Source organism: Tympanuchus pallidicinctus, unplaced genomic scaffold (assembly GCF_026119805.1).
Source record: "Tympanuchus pallidicinctus isolate F22 unplaced genomic scaffold, pur_lepc_1.0 scaffold1, whole genome shotgun sequence".
Classification (NCBI taxonomy): Eukaryota; Metazoa; Chordata; class Aves; order Galliformes; family Phasianidae; genus Tympanuchus; species Tympanuchus pallidicinctus.
Window position 1 is genome coordinate 60,980,905 of NW_026294618.1, and position 22,211 is coordinate 61,003,115.

The window sequence follows — 22,211 nt, forward strand, 5'->3', positions numbered from 1 at the left end:
CAATGACATGTTTAGTTTTTGGAAAAGTAGAGTGTTGTCCACTTCCTGTATCAGAAGTATACTGGGAGAAGAGATGTAAACCAGTGAGCCCTTCTCTCTCTGGGATGGTGCAGATGTAGATGAAGTGTGCACAGAGGCTACTCAGGTCAGGCATGTAATTCCTGCAAGACTGATTATATTATTGTTTTTTTTTTCTTCATTCCACTGTTTTTAGAAAGAGGAAAGCTACCATAAAAGTCCACCTTTTATGGGAGTGCTCATAAGCAAGAAGGAGATTTGTGTTTGCATTATTCTCGTTATAAATATTTCAAGCCATTGTATCAGAGTCTCCTGACCATTGCACTGCAGGTTAAGCCACATAGCAGTAATTCAATTTGAACTCCTTCTGTAAAACTCAAAGTATTGTGCAACCAAGTGTGCAAACCATGGGGTAAAGCAGTGGGGAAAAAAAAAACACCAGAAAAAAACATGATGCTGTAACACTGTGGTTGAGGTACAAGGAAGAAATTGTAGAGCTGAAGATTCTTTTCTGATTTTTAGGTTAAATATAAGTGAAAAATAATACTACAAACGCAGACTGGAACACAAACTTCTCTGTTTTCATGTGAATGTTTAAATCTCATAAGCATTTTTGGAGTTTTCAGGCTTTTAGGTACCATACCATAAAGGAGCTGATGGGTACAATTTTTTTCTCACCTGTAGAGTATAATGCACTTGTTTCACCTTTCTGTGGACAACAAAATCTCAGGATGCGAGTAGAAAACAAGAGAGACAACTGACAAGGCTCAAATCTTTCTGCCTTAGAAGAGAGCATTCAGTCTTTGTGTGTACAAGAGCCAAATATCTTACAAACATTTACTGAAAGTCTGCCTGAAATGCAAATTTTTCAGCAGTGTGCACTGGAATGGTGCACAAATTTGTAGGGATGGAAAACAGAAGATTTTATATCATCACCCACATGCAGCAGAAATGAAAGCATTGCAGATTGACACCCAAATACTGCAGCTAAAAGCTCTTATAGGGACATGAAAGCAGGTTAGGTTTGCCTCTCCTCATATGAGTGCCAAATATTATTTTAATGTTCAGTTTTCCTGAAGACTTTATGTACATTTTTACATTTGGTCTTCTATATCTACAGGATATCACAGTGAATGACAATAATTGGAGCCCTGCTGAGTGTAAAACAGACCATGCAAGCAGTGTCCTTCTGTGAGCATTCCTTCTCTGTGCACATGCTGATGTGTCTTATTTTACGTTTGGATTTTTATTTTATCTTCATTGTTTGGCTAGTGGACATAAACATAATACAAGCAGAGATGCAAGACTTAGCCAGCCTAAGAGCTTCTCCACAGGGTTTTTAATGTAGCAATATCTGGATGAAAAAAAAAAAAGAAATTAATCATCTAATTTTGAAGAATAACAGTTGCAACCTGGTATAATTAAATGTTTTTTGTTGTTGTTGTTTTTGTATTTATTTGTTTGTTTGTTTCATTTGTTTCATGCTCTGTACTGACTGGCTGTAGCAGAACAGCTGTGCAGCGTAGTCATAAGGTTTTTGTTACAGAGGGAGAGTGCCACTGACAGAGCACCATGTTGTAGCCTGTGAATAAACTGATATTCACAGTTTATCGCAAACAAGGAGATTGCCTTAAGTAACAGAAAAGCAAAAACTATCAGGTAAGTTCTTTGGTTATACATTAACCACTCCATACCTTCTAATTATTTAAATAGAACAAAACATGCCAGAACAAGACATGCATCATTTGCATGCTTGGAAAGAAAGAAAGAAAGCACGTGGTGGAGAGCCCCCTGCAAATGACTGTGTGCATGTTCATGGGCTCCACTGAGGGAACAGCATCTGAGGAAGGCAGCTGTTCTGCAAGGGCTCATGTATATATAGAGAAAAGAAAAGTGGTGGGCCCGCTAATGATGAGACATTAATTTCAGCTCTTAGAGGCCTGCAGTGAAACAACCAAACTGAAAATTCTCATTGTGGCATAATTTCCCAAATGACATCACTGGCTCCTAGCTGGGGAAATGTGCTCAGCTCCTTAGAGCAGAGGCCCTTTTCCTGTTGAGTTCTTCCTCTGGTGGATCTGAGCATGTTGGCATCTCAGTTGGTGAGCCAGGTCTGGGTCAGCAGTGGACCAGACAGTTCTGTGACTCTGTATGGTCACACTGTTCTCTGGAATAAGAGGAGTAGAGGACTTCCTAATCTCATTTGTTATGCACTACCTTGGTTCTTTAAACTGTTATCATTTTGGCAGCTGTAAGTATGCTCAGACTGTAGCTGGTTGTTTTTTATTTAGGAATGACAAGTCTTCGATATTGTAAGTATTCTTTTGTCCAGTTGCTTTTGTAGCTTAGACTTATGACTGCTTCACACATTCAGGTTTGCACAGTCCTCAAGGAATCTTCTCCAACATGTAGGTAGCATCTATCATTAGACCTCTAAACTGTGCATGTCCTCAGGTATGTACATGAGACTGTTATGGACGTTGTTGTGTACACTTACTAAAGAATTGGATCCTTGGTGCAGAGCACAAACCCATCCTATGCCTCACTTTTTTCACAATTGCTTTGGAACTGGATCTCTGAATTCACTGAGTGATAATCCCACTCAGAACCAGCACAGAACAGAAAACAGATGGAAAAAAAAGTCAATATAGAAGCTGTATACCCTCTATAATATTGATAGATATATATATAAGTATTGATATGCCTCAATAAGTATGTAAATGCTGTCAATTAGTGACTTGGTTCTTTGCAAAGACCCAATATAATTCTGAGATTAATGTACAGGGTAAGGTTAATTTCAGAGAGTTTTTGTGTCATTAAAGATGTCTTTCATTTATATTCACTTCTGTTATAGTTTAGTTGATTCTATTACCTGCAGAAGGGCTTCCCCTTATCCACCTTTCCCTCTTCTGCTAGGGAGGGAAAGAAGTATGAGGGATGCAACCAAGATAAGGAGATGTAACTAATTTACTAAAAATGATAAAAAGGTAATAAACTGCACAAATGTGAGAGAGAGGTTCTGATGGTGTTGCTCACTGCACTACTGGAAACAGAAGAGAAGTCTTCTCCTTTGTCTCTATGGTATTCTACCTCTTTCACCTGGAATCAGAAATCACATAGGGAGTGCTGGAGTTTTCTGGAGACAGTTTGTCTCTTCGCAGTATACATTCTCAGAAAGCGGGAACTTGTGTAAACTGACACTGCCAGGGGCTGACCAAGGAAATGCAGCTTACTGGCACTGTGTTCCATCAATAAAACAGCTTGCTGCATGATGTCATGCAATGGAATACTGATAAAAAACAGGACAACTTCCTTTCTCACAGCTTAGATAAGACACCTTTTATCCTGAGGAGTAGACTTCACTTGGGAAAGACATGCTATCTTATTTCACATTAGCTAAATGACGCTAAGTGGCAGTTGGCTACATTCCCATAACTTGTTTACTCTTGCCATAGTCTACCATAATCTATTTCACAAGACAAAATAAGGAATGTAAAACATCAAATCATAGAATTTTACAATGGACTGGGTTGGAAAGAACTTTAAAAACTGTCCAGTTCCAGCTCTCTTTCTACCGGCAGCATTGTCACCCGCTAGATCAGACTGCCACGTGCCCCAACAAACCTGGCCTTAAACAATTCTGGAGATGAAGCATACACAGCTTCTCTGGGAAAACTGCTCCAGTGCCCCACTGCCCTCTGGATAAAGAACTTCCTTCTAATATCTGATCTGAATTTCCCCTCTTTTACTTTAAAACCATTACCCCTTGCTATATCACTACACTCACTGATAAAGTTTGTCTCCAGCTTTCTTTTGGGCCTTTTTATGTGCTGAAAGGCCATTATAAGACATCCCTTGAGCCTTCTCTGACCAACCTCAACTCTTATCAGCCTTTCCTCATTGCAAAGGTGTTCTAATCCAGTAATCACTTTTGTTGTCTTAACAGGTCCACATTAAAATATGTGCAGTACTGTGACAGTGACTTCTTTTGTTTTGTTCTTTTGTAACTAGTGTTATCAGTAATAGTAGAGACCAGGACTAATTCTAGTTATGGCCAGACTCTAAGCATAGAACTGCTCAGATTGGAAAAGATCTTAAAGATCATCAAGTCCAACCATGACATAACCATACCCTAACAACCCTTGAAAGAGAGCAATAAAGTCTCCCCTCAGTCTCCTTTTCCCCATGCTGAACAGCCCCAGTTCCTTCAGTCTCTGCTCGTAGGGATATTCTCCAAGCCCTTCACAAGCCTTGTTGCCTTTCTTCGAACCTGCTCCAGCACCTCAGTGTCCTTTCTGTACAGAGGCCTCACCAATGCCAAGTACAGGGGCAAGATTACTTCCCTAGACCTGCTCTCCACACCATCCTTGATACTAGCCAGGATCCATTGGCCTTCTTGGCTACCTGGCACACTGCTGTCTCATATTCAGCTGACTGTCCATCAGTACACCAAGGTCTCTTTCCATCAGGCATCTTTCCTCAAGCCTGTAGGGTTGCCTGGAGTTGTGACCAAAATGCAGGACCCAACACTTGGCCCTACTGAAACTCATACAGTTGACCTTGGCCCATCAGTCCAATTAATCCAGGTCCCTCTGTAGTGCCTTCCTCCCCTCAGGCAGATCAAGACTCCCTCCCAGCTTATTGTCTGCAAACTGACTGAGGGTGCACTCAATCCCCTCATCAAGAATGTTAATAAGGATGCTAAATAGAAGCAGACCCAGTACCAAGCCCTGGGGGGTGCCACTAATAACCAGTCACCAACTGGATTTAATTGACCAAAACCCTTTAGGCCCAGCCATCCAGCCAGTATTTCACCCATCAGAGCATACACCCATCCAAAATGTGGGTAGCCAGCTTCAGCATCAGAATGTTGTGGGGAACAGTGCGAAAGGTTTTACTGAAGTCCACGTAGATCACATTGACAGCCTTACTTTAATCCACTAAGTGGGTCACCTTGTCATAGATTGAAATCAGGTTTATCAGACAGGATCTACCATTTGTAAACCCATTTGCTGACTGAGACTGATCCCCTGGTTCACTTTTAACTGGTCCATGATGGCTCCCGAGGTTATCCGTTCCATAACCTTCCCCACACCGAGGTAAGACTGATAGGTCTGTAGCTACCAGGATCATCTTTCCAGCCCATTTTGATGATGGGCATCATATTTGCAAGTCTCCAGTCCACAGGGACATCCTCCATTAGCCAGAACTGCTGAAGAATGATGGAGAGAGGCTTGGCAACCGCACCCGCCAACTCCCTCAGCACTCTAGGGTGCAATCCATCCAGCCCTATAGACTTCAGAGCAGGTCCAAAACCATCTCATCATGGATCACGCAGGGCCTACTCTGTTCCCCATCCCTACCTACTAGCACAGGGGCCTGTGTTCACAGGTAGTAACAAGACTTACTATTAAAGACTGAGGCAAAGAAAGCATAAAGTACCTCAGCCTTATCCTGATCCTTGGTCACCAAGTTGCCTTTGCTGTCCAACAAGGGATGAAGATTCTCCATAGCCCTTCTCTTGCTGTTGATGCATTTATAGAAATACTTATTGTTGTCCTTTACCTTAGTGGACAAGTTCAGTTCTAGCTGGGCTTTGGCTTTTCTAATTTTCTCCCTACACAGCTTCACTATGTACCTATAATCATCATAAGTAGCTTGCCCACTCTTCCAGAGACCATAAACTTTCCTTTTGTTCTCGAGTTCCAGCCAAAAATCTCCCATCAGCCAGTCCGAACTCCTTGCCCATCGGCCTGTGACTTGGGGATGGTCAGCTTCTGCACCTTTAAATTAACTTCCTTAAAGTATTCCCAGCCTTCCTGGGCTCCCAATGTCTCCAAAACTACCTCTCACGGGACCCTCTCAACCATGGTCCTAAAGAGGTTAAAGTTTGCCCTCTGGAAGTCCAAGGTGACAGTTCTGCTGACTCCCCTCTATGGTTCAACAAGGACCGAGAATTCTAGCATCTCATGATCATTATGCCCCAGACAGCTTCCAACCTTTACTTCCCCCGCAAGACCTTGTCTGTTAACAAACAGCGGGTCCAGGATTTTGTTTCTCCTTGTTGGCTCCTTTACCAGCTGTCAGGAAGTTATCTCCCACACACTCTAGGAACCTTCAGGACTGATTATAAATCCAGCAGATGTCTGAGAAGTTCCCCAGAAGAACAAGGGGGAGAGACCTTGAGACCTCACTCAACTGTCCATAAGGCATCTTGTCCACCTCTTCATCCTGGTTGGGTGGCCTGTAGCAGACTCCCATGGTAATATCAGTCTTATTGGCCTTCGCTTTTATTCTGACCCATAAGCTCTCAACCCTGTAATTCTGGGGAGAAAAAATAAAATTAGGAAAAAAAAACTTTTTTTTTTTTAACCATGCAAAAGATAACAAATTAAATAAATTGCTCTGGTTAATTATTTATTTCAACATCAAATACATCGATAAAAATCTTGCACCAACTGGGTAGCCTATCAGATTTTTCATTTAGACTGTTCAGAACATTTAGGTGCAAAACAAAGAAATAAAACTCACCAAAACAAAGACATGAATAATTTTATATGCATCAGTGAAAGAACAGAATACTTCAACAAATACATTATGGCAGCTGAGTCTATACCAAATAAAGGACTTTCCATTGAAAGACTACATAGTGCACACAAAAGCATCAGTTTTATAGTATATACAATAAGGTGATACATAAAGTGGCTTGTTAATGAAAGTCTCAAGAGTAGCAGTCTATCTCTTCATTTTCCAGTGGGCACTTTCTAAAGAAACAGCCTTCTAATTATAGGCACACAGGAGTAGAGAGCAACTAATTTGCAAGATGGCAGCATATACTTTTTTTAATTATTATTTTAATTTTTTTTTAGGCACATTTGAATGCAAAAGTTTTTTATTTTTTTAGCTTTTTATTTTTTAAACACAGTGCAAAATAAAGTAAGGCTATTTACATTTGAAAGATGAAAGATATTGCAAGTAGAAAAAGCAGGATATTAATGTCAATTCTCAGATCAATTTGAGATTATGCTATAGTTGCAAGTGGCAGCAAAGTCTGGTTCATATTACGATATGATTGTTTACATAACTGTTCCTTCACATGTGCCGAATTTACATCATCTGTAAAGCTATACTGCAGCTGTAAGTAGCATTGTAAAAGGCCATCCCTTCATTCAGAGAAAGAAACTCATTTTGCATAAGTTCAGCTGAGAATGCCTTATATACAAAACCCCATTAGGTTGTGTTGCATTCTAGTTTTAAAGCAGGATATATATAAAAGACAGGCTTGTTGTATTCCTACCAAAGCCTGTAGTAAGACTCAGACCATAGTGAGGCAGAATTTTTACATTGCTGGTAGTTTGTTTAATTTTAAACATTTGGCTCAGCTCCTAAGGAATCAGTCAGCCTTAGCTGGGACAGAGAAAAGCTCCACTAAAAACCTGGTTTTTGGGATGATCTGAAAGGGTCGAGGTTTTATCTCTTCATTTTATTTTTTTTTTTTTCAGTTTAAATTGCAGCAATTTGCTGAACAGTCCTTGCAATATCCTTGGGAGCTCAGTTCTTTTTTACTTTAGTTAATATAATGTTAAACTATTAAACACCTTAGTGTACAGGAGAAAAAAATATTCAAAATATCACTGAAACACAATAGTAAATTTATCACAAACACGCACCAAGAAACCCTCACTAAAATAATTTACCCCAGTACAAATTCTACTGCCCCAACTGACAGTTTTACCTGAGACAAAGTCTGCAAGATCGAGACACGGCTCGAACCATTACAAACCAGAGTAGCTTTTACATATTGTTGGAAAATCAGTCTCCACTGGGTGCTACACATTACTCTATGCCTCCATAGTTTTTGGTAATATTTCAGGAACAACAATCATATTCTCAAGCAAAGCTGGTTCATTGGGTCTATTTCTGGCTTATGCTGGTATTACATTGCCTATGATTCTAGGTGTTTGGTTGTTTTTTTTGTTTGTTTGTTTTCTGTCTGTTTTTTTTTTTGTTGTTTTGTTTTTTGTGTTGTTTTTTTTTTTTAATCCACATATAAACATTATAAAATAATTATTTCATTAGCTGTCAAGAGACATCTCTATGAACATTTTGGTAAAAGCATTATTAGCTGCCTTGAGTAGCTTTCTTTAAATTCTTTTTCTTTTTTTTTTTTTTTAAACATGCTATACATATTTTTGTTTAATATCCAGCACCAGGTATTCAAGATAGTACTGGCTTGTCAGCTGCAAATACAAAGCATATATGTATATATAGAGATATATATATATACACATGTAAAATACCATCCTGTGAAATTATTGAATGTCAGGCACAATTGTCTGCATACATAAGAGCATAATTTGGAATTCCATATGAAAAAGCTACCACTTTTATATAATAGACTTTAATTTATTGACTAGCTACATTCAACAGTCTGATATGAGAACAATTGTCTTTTCAGATAACTGTGTGAAGGTTTACTATACTCGTTACTCATTACCATCAAAGGTTTACTATATTCATTAAGGTGCTGCTTCAAATAAAAGATCATCAACAGTTAAAGACACGGGTCCTGAGACTGCCCCAAGCTAAGTAAAAGCATAACTGGAAATCACTGTTTTTGTTTTTTGGGTGCCCTTAACAGTTGTCACCACAGGTGTGGGAGGACGAATTGACTCTAAATGATTTCACTGCCAGGACTGAGCCTAGGAGAGCATTTGTAATTATGACTGTGAACTGACAGATTATTTCCCATGTTATGGGCCACAATTTGATACCCTTCAATATGCTGCATACCACTTCAAATCACATTTGCCCAATTTCGCTGGGACAATCTGTAGAGATCAACGGTACTTAACCTACGGAGAATCATCAGAATCTGGCACTATTTTGTGAATTGTTTTCCATCAACTATTTTCTTCTTCTAGGCCAGATTTACATTTGATTTTGATGCAATGCATTTTGGGGAATGTAGGAGGGGAGACATTTATTTAAAACAACTTGCTTAGCATCTGCTGAGCCACAAGCTTGATGTTTGTGGCTTGTCATATAGAACACACAAGCTGCACATAGAGCACTGAAATCTTGTAGCACAAGGCTGCAAGTAAATAATGATGTGTAAGTACAGAAGTGTGTCTACAAGAATTCCTGTGTTCCACTCAAATCTTAACCTGCACTCATATGAGGGCATTCATAATGTTTCCAGCATGTTCAAAAACCATCTACTAATTGTGACAAAATGTGCATTTTCTTTCAAAGCATTTTAAAACCTTCCAAATGCCCTTAGGTACCAAATTTGCACATATGCACACATACATACTCTTAATGAATACACAAAAATACAACTCCTTTAGCATGTTAGGAAAAAAAAAAGACACTATAATACTCATCGATAAAAGGCCTATATACTTACAGTGACTGCTTCACACATTCAGGTTTGCACAGTTTTCAAGGAATCTTCTCCAACACGTAAGTAGCATATATCATTAGATTTCTAAACTGTGCGTATCCTCAGGTATGTACATGAGACTGTTATGGACAATATTATGTACATCCACTAAAGAATTGGATCCTTGATGCAGAGCACAAACTCATCCTATGCCTTGCTTTCTTCACAATTGCTTTGTAACTGGAACTCACTGAACAAAGACATTGCTTGTCTAACAGTGAGCATGGTTAGACATAGGAACTCCTGTACCGCATTGGTTGCATTATTTCCTATATTTAGTCATAGGATATTACAATTAGCATGACCTAACATAAAAGTTAAAAGAAGCATCCCCAAACCCTCCTATGGCACTGTGGCCAGCTGCTAAGAAGCAGCCTATACATGTTCTATTGAACTTCCTTACTTACAGGTGGTCATTTCCAACCAGCTACTGAAATAGTCCCTGGTCTGGGCTAACTCCCAAATTGCACATGAAAAACAAGTGTGCAGGTAGCACAGACAAAGGTTGTCTTTAAACAGATAAAGCATCCCTGCAAAATATAATAATAAGATTCCAGTACCCAGCAACATTCTGTGATCTTTGATTTTCTAGCATTAAAGGCAGTTCAACAGCAGCACAAATGACCATTTTGGTCAGTTTATACAACAGATAAGTTGGTCTTTTTCTTCAGTGTCTCTCCTTTATAAGCTGCTGAAATTCCTACTGTCAGTGGACCTTTTGTATATTTATGGTTGATCTGCAGAATCCAACTAACTTGCATGAAAAATGATTACATACATGTATGGAGAAAGCCAGATGCACCCTGGATGTGCAGTTTTGAAGTCTTCACCATGTCTGAGACACACTGCCCAGTTCTGGTGCCACAAACAAGGTGGATATTAACAGTGACCTTTGAGGTTGCCCCAGTGAGAGCTGAAGAAAAGCAAGATAGATAGTGCAAAACCTGTTTGCACTGGCTCTGATCGAAACCCTCCCCAGTCTTGTTAGGCAAGACTGCCATGAATGCGATCATCTCACCTTGCTATGCCAGTCTTGCACAGGTATCCTCATCTCTTGGTTTGTAGCACAAGAAAGCAAATGAGAGGGAAAGATATTTCATAAAATAGCTTTGGTTTGTGTATGTATTAGAAGGCATGGAATTTTGGTTTTGTTTTCCAGGCATGATGATTTCTGTGATCACCTGGTCTGATTTGAGAGCAATTATCCATGTTATCTCTGCTTGCCATATTGCCCATGGTTTATATACAGCCAAGCAACAGAATTGTATTTCCTAGGATCAGACAAGACAGGATGCACACAATGTAATTTAGCTAAGGGCAAGGATAAGAGGATCTAAAAGTTTGGTCACTATGATCTTGAAAAGAAGCTGTCTGCAAAACAGTATTTTTTCCATACAAAGAGTCTTCTTCCAATTGAGGAAGAAAGGAGGCAGAAATCTAACCAAACTATCAAAGCAATTCACTAGCAGTGTAGTTTCACTGTGGCAACTAAGATGCCAATCAGCTTCCTGTTATCCCTCACAAAAACTCATGCAGAATCAACCAAACTGCTTCAAAGTTTCAGGCAACTCAAGGACTAAAAGGGTGCAGAATTTGGGGTGGATACCAAGAAAGGCTCCCACTCGGGAAGATACAAGTATGCATGGGTGTTATGGCCTATTAATTTATGGCAAAACAAATGTTACAGCTTATATTAGGACTTAGCCAACACACATTCAAAAGTAGACTAAAACACTGCAAATTTCAAATTAAGTTAGCCTAACAGTCCTTGCTAGCTGTCCATAGTAATGAAATGTCTTTCATTTAGAATAAGAATCAATTTAGGCAAGTGCTTGACAAACACTCAAATGGAAAATACAGGTGGCTGATGTCACTGGAGTGTTGACATATGTGGCTCCATAGATGACATGAAGCATGAGCTATGTAGTACGCTGCTGGGTTTCTCATACCATTACATACGCTGACTTTTGTTTATATTGTATTCTGCATACTCTCCTCTTCTTTGCTGTTAATGTAAAAGGACTGCAGGGAATGAGATGAAGCTGGTGCAGCTGTCAGCAGGCTTTGGTTCTCCTCTTCCACTGGTGCAGCACTCCGGGCTGCCGGTGCGTGTAGGCGGTGAGCGTCCAGCATCTCCAGTAAGAGGTCATAGAGTGGAACTACATTTTTACACTTCATATTGTACAGGTGCTCCATTCCTTTGTTGCTGTGGGTTTAAACAAAACAGCAGTTATTTTCCAAATGTACTATGAAAAAAAGCTATCAGCTAATCTTTGTTCAGTTCACTCAAATTCCACCCTGTACAAAGCAACAAACTTAACAGTACAGTTGTTGCACGCTACTACAGTTTGCAGAAGACATTTTTCTCTCCTTTGCCTAAATGGTGACTTAGAGCAAATAGACCCCTATTTTCTGCATTTTGATTAAGTGGATGGGATGAATCTTGGCTTTCCTATAGTTAAACCTAAAATATTAGATTTTTTTCCTTAGAAAATAAACTTTTAGACAATTTGTTAGCAAACGCCCTCTTGTAATAGTATCCATTTGCAAAGCTACAGAAATAGTAAATCTCTGTGCATCTGAAACTTTCTTGGTCTACCAAACTATTAAGAAAATAAACATCAGCATGGTTACTAATACAAAGGCAGTGAAACTCCTTAAAATACACACATGAAAAAACATACCTTGATGTTAAATCTGCATTTTTCAGCTCTGGGATCTTTAGTACTGTGTGATGCTTATTTTGATTTTAATTTTATTAAATGTGGTCTTGAAAATTAAAATCTAGATAACAGCAATGCCTCTATATTTCGTTAAAAAACAAAATCTTGATGCATCTTTGCCTAGGCTTTTCATGCTGCAGACACCCCAGCTAGTGAGCAGCTAACTTCAGAGGTAATTATGTAAGGGAGAATCACTGCTGAAACTAGCAACAAACCGCATGCCTAAGGCCCTTCACCACTAATTAACAAGTGCTCTAGATTGGGACTCAGGAGATCTGCTTTAATCTTCCTCCATAATATACATATAATGACAATAATTTCTATTCTAAAATGATTTGCAATCAAGCCACTTGTGAGAGGTGTCTATTTAAAAGTGAGATTTTTATTAAATCTTATCTTACAGGAGACTAGAGTTCGTAGAACTAGACTGCTATTACATTATTTTTCATGCATTGCCTATCTCCCAAAAAGAATAGCAAGACGTAGTATTAAAAGCAGACAGTGCTTATGGCATTATCAAAACTAGAAGGAAAAGAAAAAAGAGAAAAGGAGAAAATGTTTACTCCTTTCACACAATAATTCATAGTACTGTTTTGCAGATCCATCTATTTTTATGGAAAGAGGAAAGTGATTTACCACACACACTGAGTGAAGTCCAAGCACATGTATACATTTGTGAAACTTTCTGCTTGCACCTGACCATATGCTTGCTCCTACCTCATATGCCTGATGTGAGAGAGGATGAGGAGGAGCTGAGCCAGTCGCCGGTGCTGCTGCTGCAGAGAAAGACCTGACTTTGCCATTAAGTGTATCAGGGTATCTGTGATTTTGTCCAGAACACGGTGGATATAGTCTCTCTCTTCTAGAGATTTCAAGGTGCTGGAAAGAAAAGTGTACACACCTGGAGTAGGAAGGAGAAAGAAAACCAGAGAAAAAATTACTTTGATAGTCAGACTTATTCCCCATATGATTAATGGTGGCCTCTTTGGCTGTGTGAAGCCACAGAAGCTTCCTGTGAGCACCCTGCTTTTTAAGGCCACACTGCATATCAAGTTCTAATCTCTCGACAGCTGGGAAGGATGTGGGGACAGTCAGGACAGAGGAAGGAGTGGCTCGGAAAAGCATGGGGAAAAAAAAATAAAGCAATCCTTCTAGAAAGTCCTTCTAGAAAGGACTGCTGGGAAATGGCAGCATTGTCTAGGAGCCCATCCACAAAATTAGTCATTTTGATTAAAGAGGTGAATAAGGAAAATAATCACTTCATAGACATGGGAAGAACAACTTAATCCCACCCAGCCACTGCAATTAGAGCAGGAAGACAAAGACGATGCCTCTTCCTCACCCTGTGCCCCCCAAGCTGGTGGAGGTGGCATGGTTCACTTCTACTCTGCAGCCAGACCTGACCTTGAACTGCTCTCTTCTCTCAGTCATTCAGCCCCAAAACCTTGAAGAGATGCTGCTGCCACTTGAGCGCTCTGCAGAACTTACTGACCTAGCCCAGGCTGACAGCAGTGTTTGCTAATTTCTCTGCTGTTTAATGCTTGAATTCTGGTGGCTTGCTAGGCAATCTAGGACTGAACAATATGTTACTGCAACACATGCAAACAAAAGGCTTTGTTTACAAGCACTCGCCTCAATAAGATCTTCCAAAGCAAACAAGAGCTTTGAAAGGCAACCTGTTTCAATACAGCTGTCTTTCTTTTCTGTCTGAAAGTAAGCGACCTGAAGATCTGGACCAGAAGGAAATCTAAAATGGACATCAAACTGACTGAGACTAGTTCTCCAACAGCCCCTGGAACATCTAGAAAACACTTGAACTTCCACCTCTTCAGTGCACGTAGCATATCAGATTTCTAACTAGGAAGTTCTCTACTAATCCACACATTTTTTACCTTAATTTTGTTCTGGGTGACAATGGACAGACAATGCAAAGCATGTCAAAGGACAGCTGTTGCCCTCAGCACCAGTTTCTTAAATCTTCTGGATTGACCTAATAACTCCAGATAGATCACATCACTAGCATACAGCCTCGAATTATCAAAGGCTTAAGTACATATGTTGATACCAATAAACATGGTCCTGGTGACTTCATTTATCTGTAAAGTACTTGACAAATCCTGTGCTTCATATCGTATGCATCAGCGTACAGAGCCAAGTAGAAACTCTGTATTGTCTTTGGAAAAAAATGGTTCATGAAACAGTCTTTCATTTAGCTTTTCTTTAAAGCATCATATATAGAAAAACACACAATGCAGTTAGAGATATTAAGAAGAAAAGCAGTAAGATTCATACATATACAAACATATATGTACACTAATTTATTTGTATTGTTTGTAGCTGGAGGTTGTACTGTCAGAATTGAAAATAAGCATACCCATCCATGTATCAGAGCAGTCAAAGTACAATTTCTTTACTATTTTCTTGATGTACCTCACCTTCTTATATCATGTCACTACACCAAGGACCTAGTACTTAGAACTACTGTAAGCTGCAAGTGGATTTTATGATGCTGGACTTTCTGTTCTAAAAAGAAACAAAAACTTGTGAGTGCTAGTGTATGTGTACGTGTGTATGTGTGTGTGTGTGAGAGAGAGAGAGAGAGATTAAGACTTCAAAAACAAAAACAAAACAAGAGGATAACTGAAATACAGAACAGCTTCTGGAAACCAGTAGTAAGACTTCTTTAGTTTTGTAGTGATTGTTGCTTTGAATTTGATACAGACAGTGCAACGGCCTCTTTTCTCACAAACCTTTTAATGAATAATATTTGTACTGAAACAAATTCCCCAGAAAGGAAGAGTTCTTGGGGCTTTTCTCACTTGGATGAAAATTAGCCACCCTCACATCACTGTCTACTGATGATATGAGGTTTATAGATCAGAGATTTCCTGTAGGGGCAAGATACTTATAAATGACTGATAAAGGAAACATTATCCTCATAAATCCCCAGTGCTTCCAAAGCAGTTTTCTTCAGTCAGTGGATGCTATTTTGTACTTGTAGCAACACCCTTTACTTTCATAGATTTAAAATCAGCAAAAGCAAAAAATCTGTCAGGCATAAACGTTTCGCACCTAGGTCTGGCCCAGAAGCTATTAAAAAATATAAATCAAGAAAAAAAAAACGAAAAAAAACCAACCCTCTCCCAAAAAAAATGTAGAGACCTCAGGCAAATGCCAGTCAATAACAGCAAAGAAAAATGAAGATCAGTTTTCTTTTCTGCCCCTGGTGATTTCTCCTGCCTCAGGCCAGCGATGAGAAATTTCCCCAAAAGATGTACCAGCTATCCATCACACACAGGCATACACACAGAAGCAGAGCTTTGGAACAAGAGTGCAGAAAAATTGTCTTCACAAAGTGAAATTTAACAATCTCAATGGTCTTTCCAAGCTCTGAAGCAGAAAGAAAGCCAAAAGCAGGATTGAATATCCACCAGGTGGTTTTCCAGCTATATATCAGTATTGTAAAACATTATAGGAGACAGAATAGAGCTAGCAGGGCCCTGCAAACAAGCTAAGCCTAACAGGTTGTGCCCAAATACAAAGATATCCACACCATGGTTTCTCCCAGGGACAGCAAGGTTACTGTGACAGCTGTCGGCATACGTATCAAAGTATAGGTATATAAATATTGCTATATAATCTGACATATTATTGGATGTGCAGAATGGAATGTCTTCTACATCTTTTCTGTCACAATAAACCTCAGTTTAAACTTTTTTTACATTTAGTGTTCACTATCACAAAAAAAAAAAAACAAGGATCTTCTTCCTCTTCCACCAAGCCCATTGGTTTTTATCTGAAGCAAGGCAGTCTGAGCTAAGAGCAAATTCAGCTCTGTGCCATGCACTTATGCAATTCTCCAGTCCTCAAAATAAAGAAATTGATTAAAAGCACAATTCAACAGGAGAAAGAAAAATCAAAAGACCAAGTCAGATGGAGTGATGCATCAAGGAGGCCTACAGGATGACTGAAATCAGCTAAGTCTTTTCATCTCCGCAAAAGTATCAGCTAGGTAAATCATCTGCTAAGGAAGATGTGAGCTACATCCGTGCCTGCAAAATGAAAACCTCTGCTTTGTCCCACATAGCACCACTCCTCTTTTCAGATCCACTCAAACATAAAACATCTGGCATCATGTTTCCCTTTTACGTTTCTGGTGCTTATTTTCCAATCTTAAGAAACAGTATTCTATGTATTCAGTGAACTGACTGTGCTTTGCTTTTTAGTTGGACAACTTATTGCTGTAGCTTTAGAGAAGCACACTCTGTTTTGTTATTTAGCTGAAGACAGTGCTGTCCTTGTTGTTACAGACATGCTGTCTCCTTGATATCTTAGGAAAAATTTGTCAGTAGCATAAATGTATATTTTGCTTTATAAACAAAACTTTCCATCTTTTCTACACAAACTGAGACTAAAAAAAAAGTATTGCTAAGAAGACCACATAGAAAAGCAGCAGAAAGATATTAAACAGCCTTGAAAGACATTGCAAAAAAATGAGAAAATAATTGTCCAACAAAAGCAATAAGCAGCACTGCCTCATGTGATGAAACTAACGGATGTCCAAGAATTTGACAAATAAAAAAAATTAAAAAAATTAAAACCTCTGTTGTGCAACAGAAACTTTCTGCCTCAACTTGTGGATGTCTATTTCTACAAGGTAACAAAGAATTCAATCCAGATATTAGATATTTATATCTATAGCTAAACATGTTATCTACTTTATCTACTTGAGGTTTACAGTCTAAAAATACGTTTCATCAAATATGGAGGGTAAGGTGATAGCATAGGTTTTAGATGACAGTTTATTAATATAAACTATATAATGATAAACAGCAGCATCTTTGCCACTATTTTCCTTTATTTTGGAAAAAGGAAAAGAAAAAGAGAAAAAGAAAAAGAAAAAGAAAAAGAAAAAGAAAAAGAAAAAGAAAAAGAAAAAGAAAAAGAAAAAGAAAAAGAAAAAGAAAAAGAAAAAGAAAAAGAAAAAGAAAAAGAAAAAGAAAAAGAAAAAGAAAAAGAAAAAGAAAAAGAAAAAGAAAAAGAAAAAGAAAAAGAAAAAGAAAAAGAAAAAGAAAAAAAGAAGTGTAGGCCCTGATTTATAACCATGTATTGTCTCTGGATGCCCGAAGCATGGATCCAGATACCTCAGTTCATTGTGATGAGGACTTTAACAAGATCTCCAGTGTCTTGTTCAACACCCATCGGCCCCAGTCATCCTCCACACCAGCTGCACTCAGTGAACCAACCTCTGAAGGTGTTGATTTGCTGGGTTCCATGCATTTCACTGTTCCTTCTCTGTCTTGACAACCCTTTCAGTTGCTGCTGCCTCAAAATGGAAAAACCACCAGAGACAAGAAGCAGGCAGCACTCAAACCACATGCAGAACAATTACAATTACCCAAGTGACAGCAAAGCACACCACTTACCAGAATTGAGCAGGATGATGGACTTAAGGCATACAAATTCTTCCCCTTGAAGGTTCATCATCCGAAATCGAGCAGCAGTAGCCAGTAGCATGTCAAAGATTTCCACCATGCCCTCTACACATTTACCTTGATTCCTGTGTGAATACCATCAAGGAGGAGATATTCACAGCTTTAACCTGGCAGCATGAGATTTTGATTCCCCTGGATTATTTCCCTCAAATTAGATTTCTCAAACCTCGGAGCACAAGCTAGCACGTGATTTCCTAGTCTATGTTCATTTGGTGTATGGAATGAATAAATAAATAAATTCTGTATTTAAAAAAAAAAATCCCAGAATCATAAACTTACCAGCAAGAGACATTATCATGGTGAAACATGAGAGACTGATACCGTCAAACTCTTATATTGATGGCAAAAACTTGTTTAAAACTACATTTTGATTTTGTTTTCATGTTCTGCTTGTCTTACATTTTATCTTCCTTTTCTTCCTTTAATTTACATAGCCCCAGTTCCTTGCATAACATTTATCCCTACATTTTGTTCTTGTTTCTAGTTGGTTTTACAATCTAAAATGTTTTACCATGCTTCTCCCATTCATTTTATGTAAGCATCACATGTCCCTACGGAATAAGTGTATTTATGAGCTCAGGAAGCATTCATGAGGCCAAAGTCTTCTCTGTATGATTAAACCTACAACTTCACTTCAAAAATTAGTTCCATGTTTACACTGCAACATTAAATAAAGCTAAAATAACCATTTCTCTCTGCTCACATCAGGTATGCTCACTCACTCATTTTCATTTTGCATACTCAACACATAGTTCAAGAATTAATGCAGACTATACATGTTTTTTATGAAAATTTTGTCTGCAAATTTTCTGGTTGTGAAATTTTAGATAATTTACAGCATAACCTTGCACTAAAAATTACATACTCTAAATTTTATTAGGACTTTCTGAATGAAAATTTAACATATAAATCAACAAGTGATATGACTTTCTGATTAAAAATATACTATTTTTTAGATAGGAGACAGAAATTTTCAGCTCACTGCTACAGGAAAATGCAAAGGAAAATTCAGATGGCTGTCACATTATAGCTTGTATCACACAGACTAATCATTGCTTAATTTCATTGTGACAATAACAGTGCAGACATACCTGCCCCAGTTTCAGGGTTTGAGTTCTAGCTCTGGATCAGGCACTAAGATGTGTAAGCATGGAGTATGAAACAAGTTTCCTAGTCACTCTTACAACAGCACATGCTTGTTAATTTTTCTGTGAGAAAGGAATGATTCGGTTTTGGGAATCCAGAGTAGGAAGGAAAAAGAACTTCAATAAAGGAGGATGGTTGCTCCTTCTTGCTTCACGTCCTTATGTCCCTACCAGGAAGCACACCAAGCACTCTACTTCACACACATTTCACTTGTGCTCAGCTCAGAAGTGTGATTTTCATTGCATGGCAGGCACCTTGTCACAATGCCATTTATATGGCCTATTCTGTCTCTAAATAATTTCACTGAACAAATAGTGGTTTAAACTGTTGCAGCTTTTGAGATATGACCAGTAACTCTGATACTTTCATGTATTAAGATCCCCCAGGTTATGATAGCAAGTGTAGCATAGAAAGTCTGAAAGTACTGAGGTTTACATCATAGGATTGGCAGATATGCAGACTCAGTACAGTGTTCCACACAGAACTTGTGATGCCTTTGGCACCTCATTTACACTGCTCCCAAGGATGAACTGAACTACAGGACTGATCTCAGTCTGTTGCATCTCAACTCATCTTTCCTGAAATTCACAGTTATGCCTCTTGCTTGAAGGCTTTCACTGATTTGATGACTTATCAGTTATAATGTTCACTGCTTGCAGGGAGGGAGGAAGGGGGAAGAACTCTTCGATGAAGACCACATTGTTGAAAACCTGAACTGGTTGGATTCAGTTATATTCCTCATCTGTTTGGACAATAATAAAATTAACAAAGGCAAAGTAATTTTTAGTATTGCCCCTGGCAAATAAAAAACAAAGAAAATTAGGCACTCGAAGATGTAAAAATATGAACAGTTATCACCGCCTCAAACATCTGCTTTGCTGCTAAAACTTAAATCCTATTAAAGAAAAAAAAAAAAAAAAAAAAAAAAAAACAGTGGGAAATTTTCCACTGCTTCTGGAACAATTACTATTTTTCCTGTGACTAGTGAAATATTAACTTTGTTCATACATAATTAAGCAGTGTCAGAGGACAAAAAGCATTTAATGGTTTTGTGTTAATTTAAATCATACCTGTTACTGAGATTAGCTTAATAATTTTGAATTTCAGGTTTATGCAGAAAGTTTCAGAAGATCATACAGCAAATGACCCATATTAAAAAAAAATAATAATTATAATCTTTATGCTTACCTAAGACATATACTTGCTTTCTATAACCTTTCAAACTTCTGCCAGCCAGTGTTTGTAACAATTAAAAAAATGTTACACAATCTGAGCAATTTGGAGAGCCAAGGGAATTTAAAAATAAAATAAAACAAAAACCCAAAAATAAGACCTTATAAAATACCTCATGGAATCTCATGAAATGGAAAAGACATTTTAATACCAAAAAAGGAATTATTGCTGGGTATTTTTACAGAAATATTTCAGTGGACTGTAGCTGACAAATACAATATTCCAATGAAGAATATTTGTCAACAGATATAAGTTATGGTCAAAAATTTTTATTCCTGCAACTTTTAGTCTATATGCCTTTGTGTGTGCCTATTTCCTACCAGCTGGATTCATATGATAGATGATAAATAAAAACTATGTAAATTCAAGAGATTCTAAATACTTTCTAATCACATTTGCTTTAGTATCTACTGAGTGTAAAATACCAAAGAACTCCACAAAAAAAAGTAAGCAGTGCTGTAGGTAGAGTTATATAATTTAGATGAAGTTTAATATCGCATTGATATTTCATGTGTGTTAACACAATTTAGAAATATGTTTCATTTTCAGAGCTAGGCAGCAGCTCCAATTCCAGGGAACTGCAGGAGCTCAGCATCTTTGATATGCAGGCTTCTAATTGGATGGTTTTTATTATCTAGTCTACAACATTTTCATTCTTTGCTAACTAACAAACACTATCTGAAATAGAAATCTCTAGTTCTCCTGAATTGCCTTCTAACTTTCTAACATAAGCTGATAGTATTATCACATCTTTACAGCTCTGTGTCCCATTGATAGGAAGGCCTATCTAGGATGGCCTAGATAACATTCCTGAAGGACAAATTAAGTAACAGATATAAAAACTGCCCTTATATCAACATCATGCTGCTGTCTTTGTGTACTCTCAGCTTATTGAAAACAAAATAATAAAGGTTTGCTAACTGCAAAATGGTAGAGTGTATTCTTACAATAATTGTTTAGACTTGGCTATCAGGAAATACTAAGGAAAGTTAAAGTAAGTGAATTAATGGTCTTAAGCTGCTGCATATGAGTGCTGTGTGCTTTAAGTTTAGTAAGTCCACAGAATCATAGCATCACTCAAGCTGGACATTTCTGTATATCTCTTGTCCAATCTCCTGTTCAAAGCAGGGTCAGCTGTTATCTCAGACTAGCTCATCATTCTAGGCTTTACCCGGTCTGGTCTTGAAAACATTCAAGGATGAATCCAAAAAACTCTTTCAGTTTAGTTATGTCCATAGTCACTCTTACATCTAGCCAGAATTTCTGTTTTAACTCCTGTTCCTCAGTCTCACCAGTCATCTCAATAAAGAGTCTTGCTAACCTCTATGCAGAATTTAGAAGGTTGCCAGATATGATCAAAAGCCATCTCTTGTCTAAGATGAGCAAATTTTGTTCTCTTAGTTTCTCCACTCAAGGCTCAAGCCCTAACCACTTTGGTGATTCTTCCTTACATTTGCTGAAATTTTTAACACCTTTCCTGTAATGAGGGGTGCAAAACAGGCCGTACCATTCCACATATGGATTAAAGGGTTCCATATAAAGGTGAAATAATAATTTCCCTTGCTCTGCTGGCTACTACTGATACAGACCAGGATACTGTTGTCTTTCATCGCCGTCATGCTACAGTACTGCGTTCATGCCTCAGATTTCTGTTCTCCTGGCCTTTTTCAGCAAAGCTGTTAGTGAGCTTGGACAGTGGCAGTGAATTAAGTCTATCACAAGTGCAGGATTCTGCATTTTTCCCTACTGAACTTCATGAGGTTCCTGTCAGCCCATTTCTCTGTTTCATCTAGCTTCCTCTGTATGGCAACACAGTGTATCAACTGCACCTCCTAGTTCTGTGTCATCTGGAAACTAAAAGTGTGTACACACCATTTCCTCCTTTAGATCATCAACAAAGACAATTAATAGGACACATCCCACAGTAGAATCTTGAGGATCTTGAGGATCTGTAACTATCATGAAGGTAGAGCATGAGCAATGAACTGTAGTGTTCACCAAAAAAAGTGTAGACCACCAAAGGCATAGATTGTATCAACCTACTGCTCACCAAAATAAAATAAACTGCTAGTGAATGTGGCCACAGATAGGACATCTGTCTTCAGCAACCACAAGATGTAATTGAGCTCAGGATCCAGAAGTACGCTGGGA

General features: G+C 38.3%; 1 protein-coding gene across 1 annotated transcript in view; it reads right to left on the reverse strand.

Annotated features, from left to right (window-relative positions):
- Positions 1 to 7,486: 7,486 nt before the first annotated feature.
- ESR1 (estrogen receptor 1) overlaps positions 7,487 to 22,211 on the reverse strand; it is a 154,642-nt gene continuing 139,917 nt past the window's right edge. The window contains 4 exon segments of the mRNA XM_052671643.1: positions 7,487 to 11,455; positions 11,458 to 11,669; positions 12,904 to 13,087; positions 17,613 to 17,746. Of these exon segments, the coding sequence (XP_052527603.1) occupies positions 11,415 to 11,455; positions 11,458 to 11,669; positions 12,904 to 13,087; positions 17,613 to 17,746 (571 nt within the window). The 3' untranslated portion in view covers positions 7,487 to 11,414.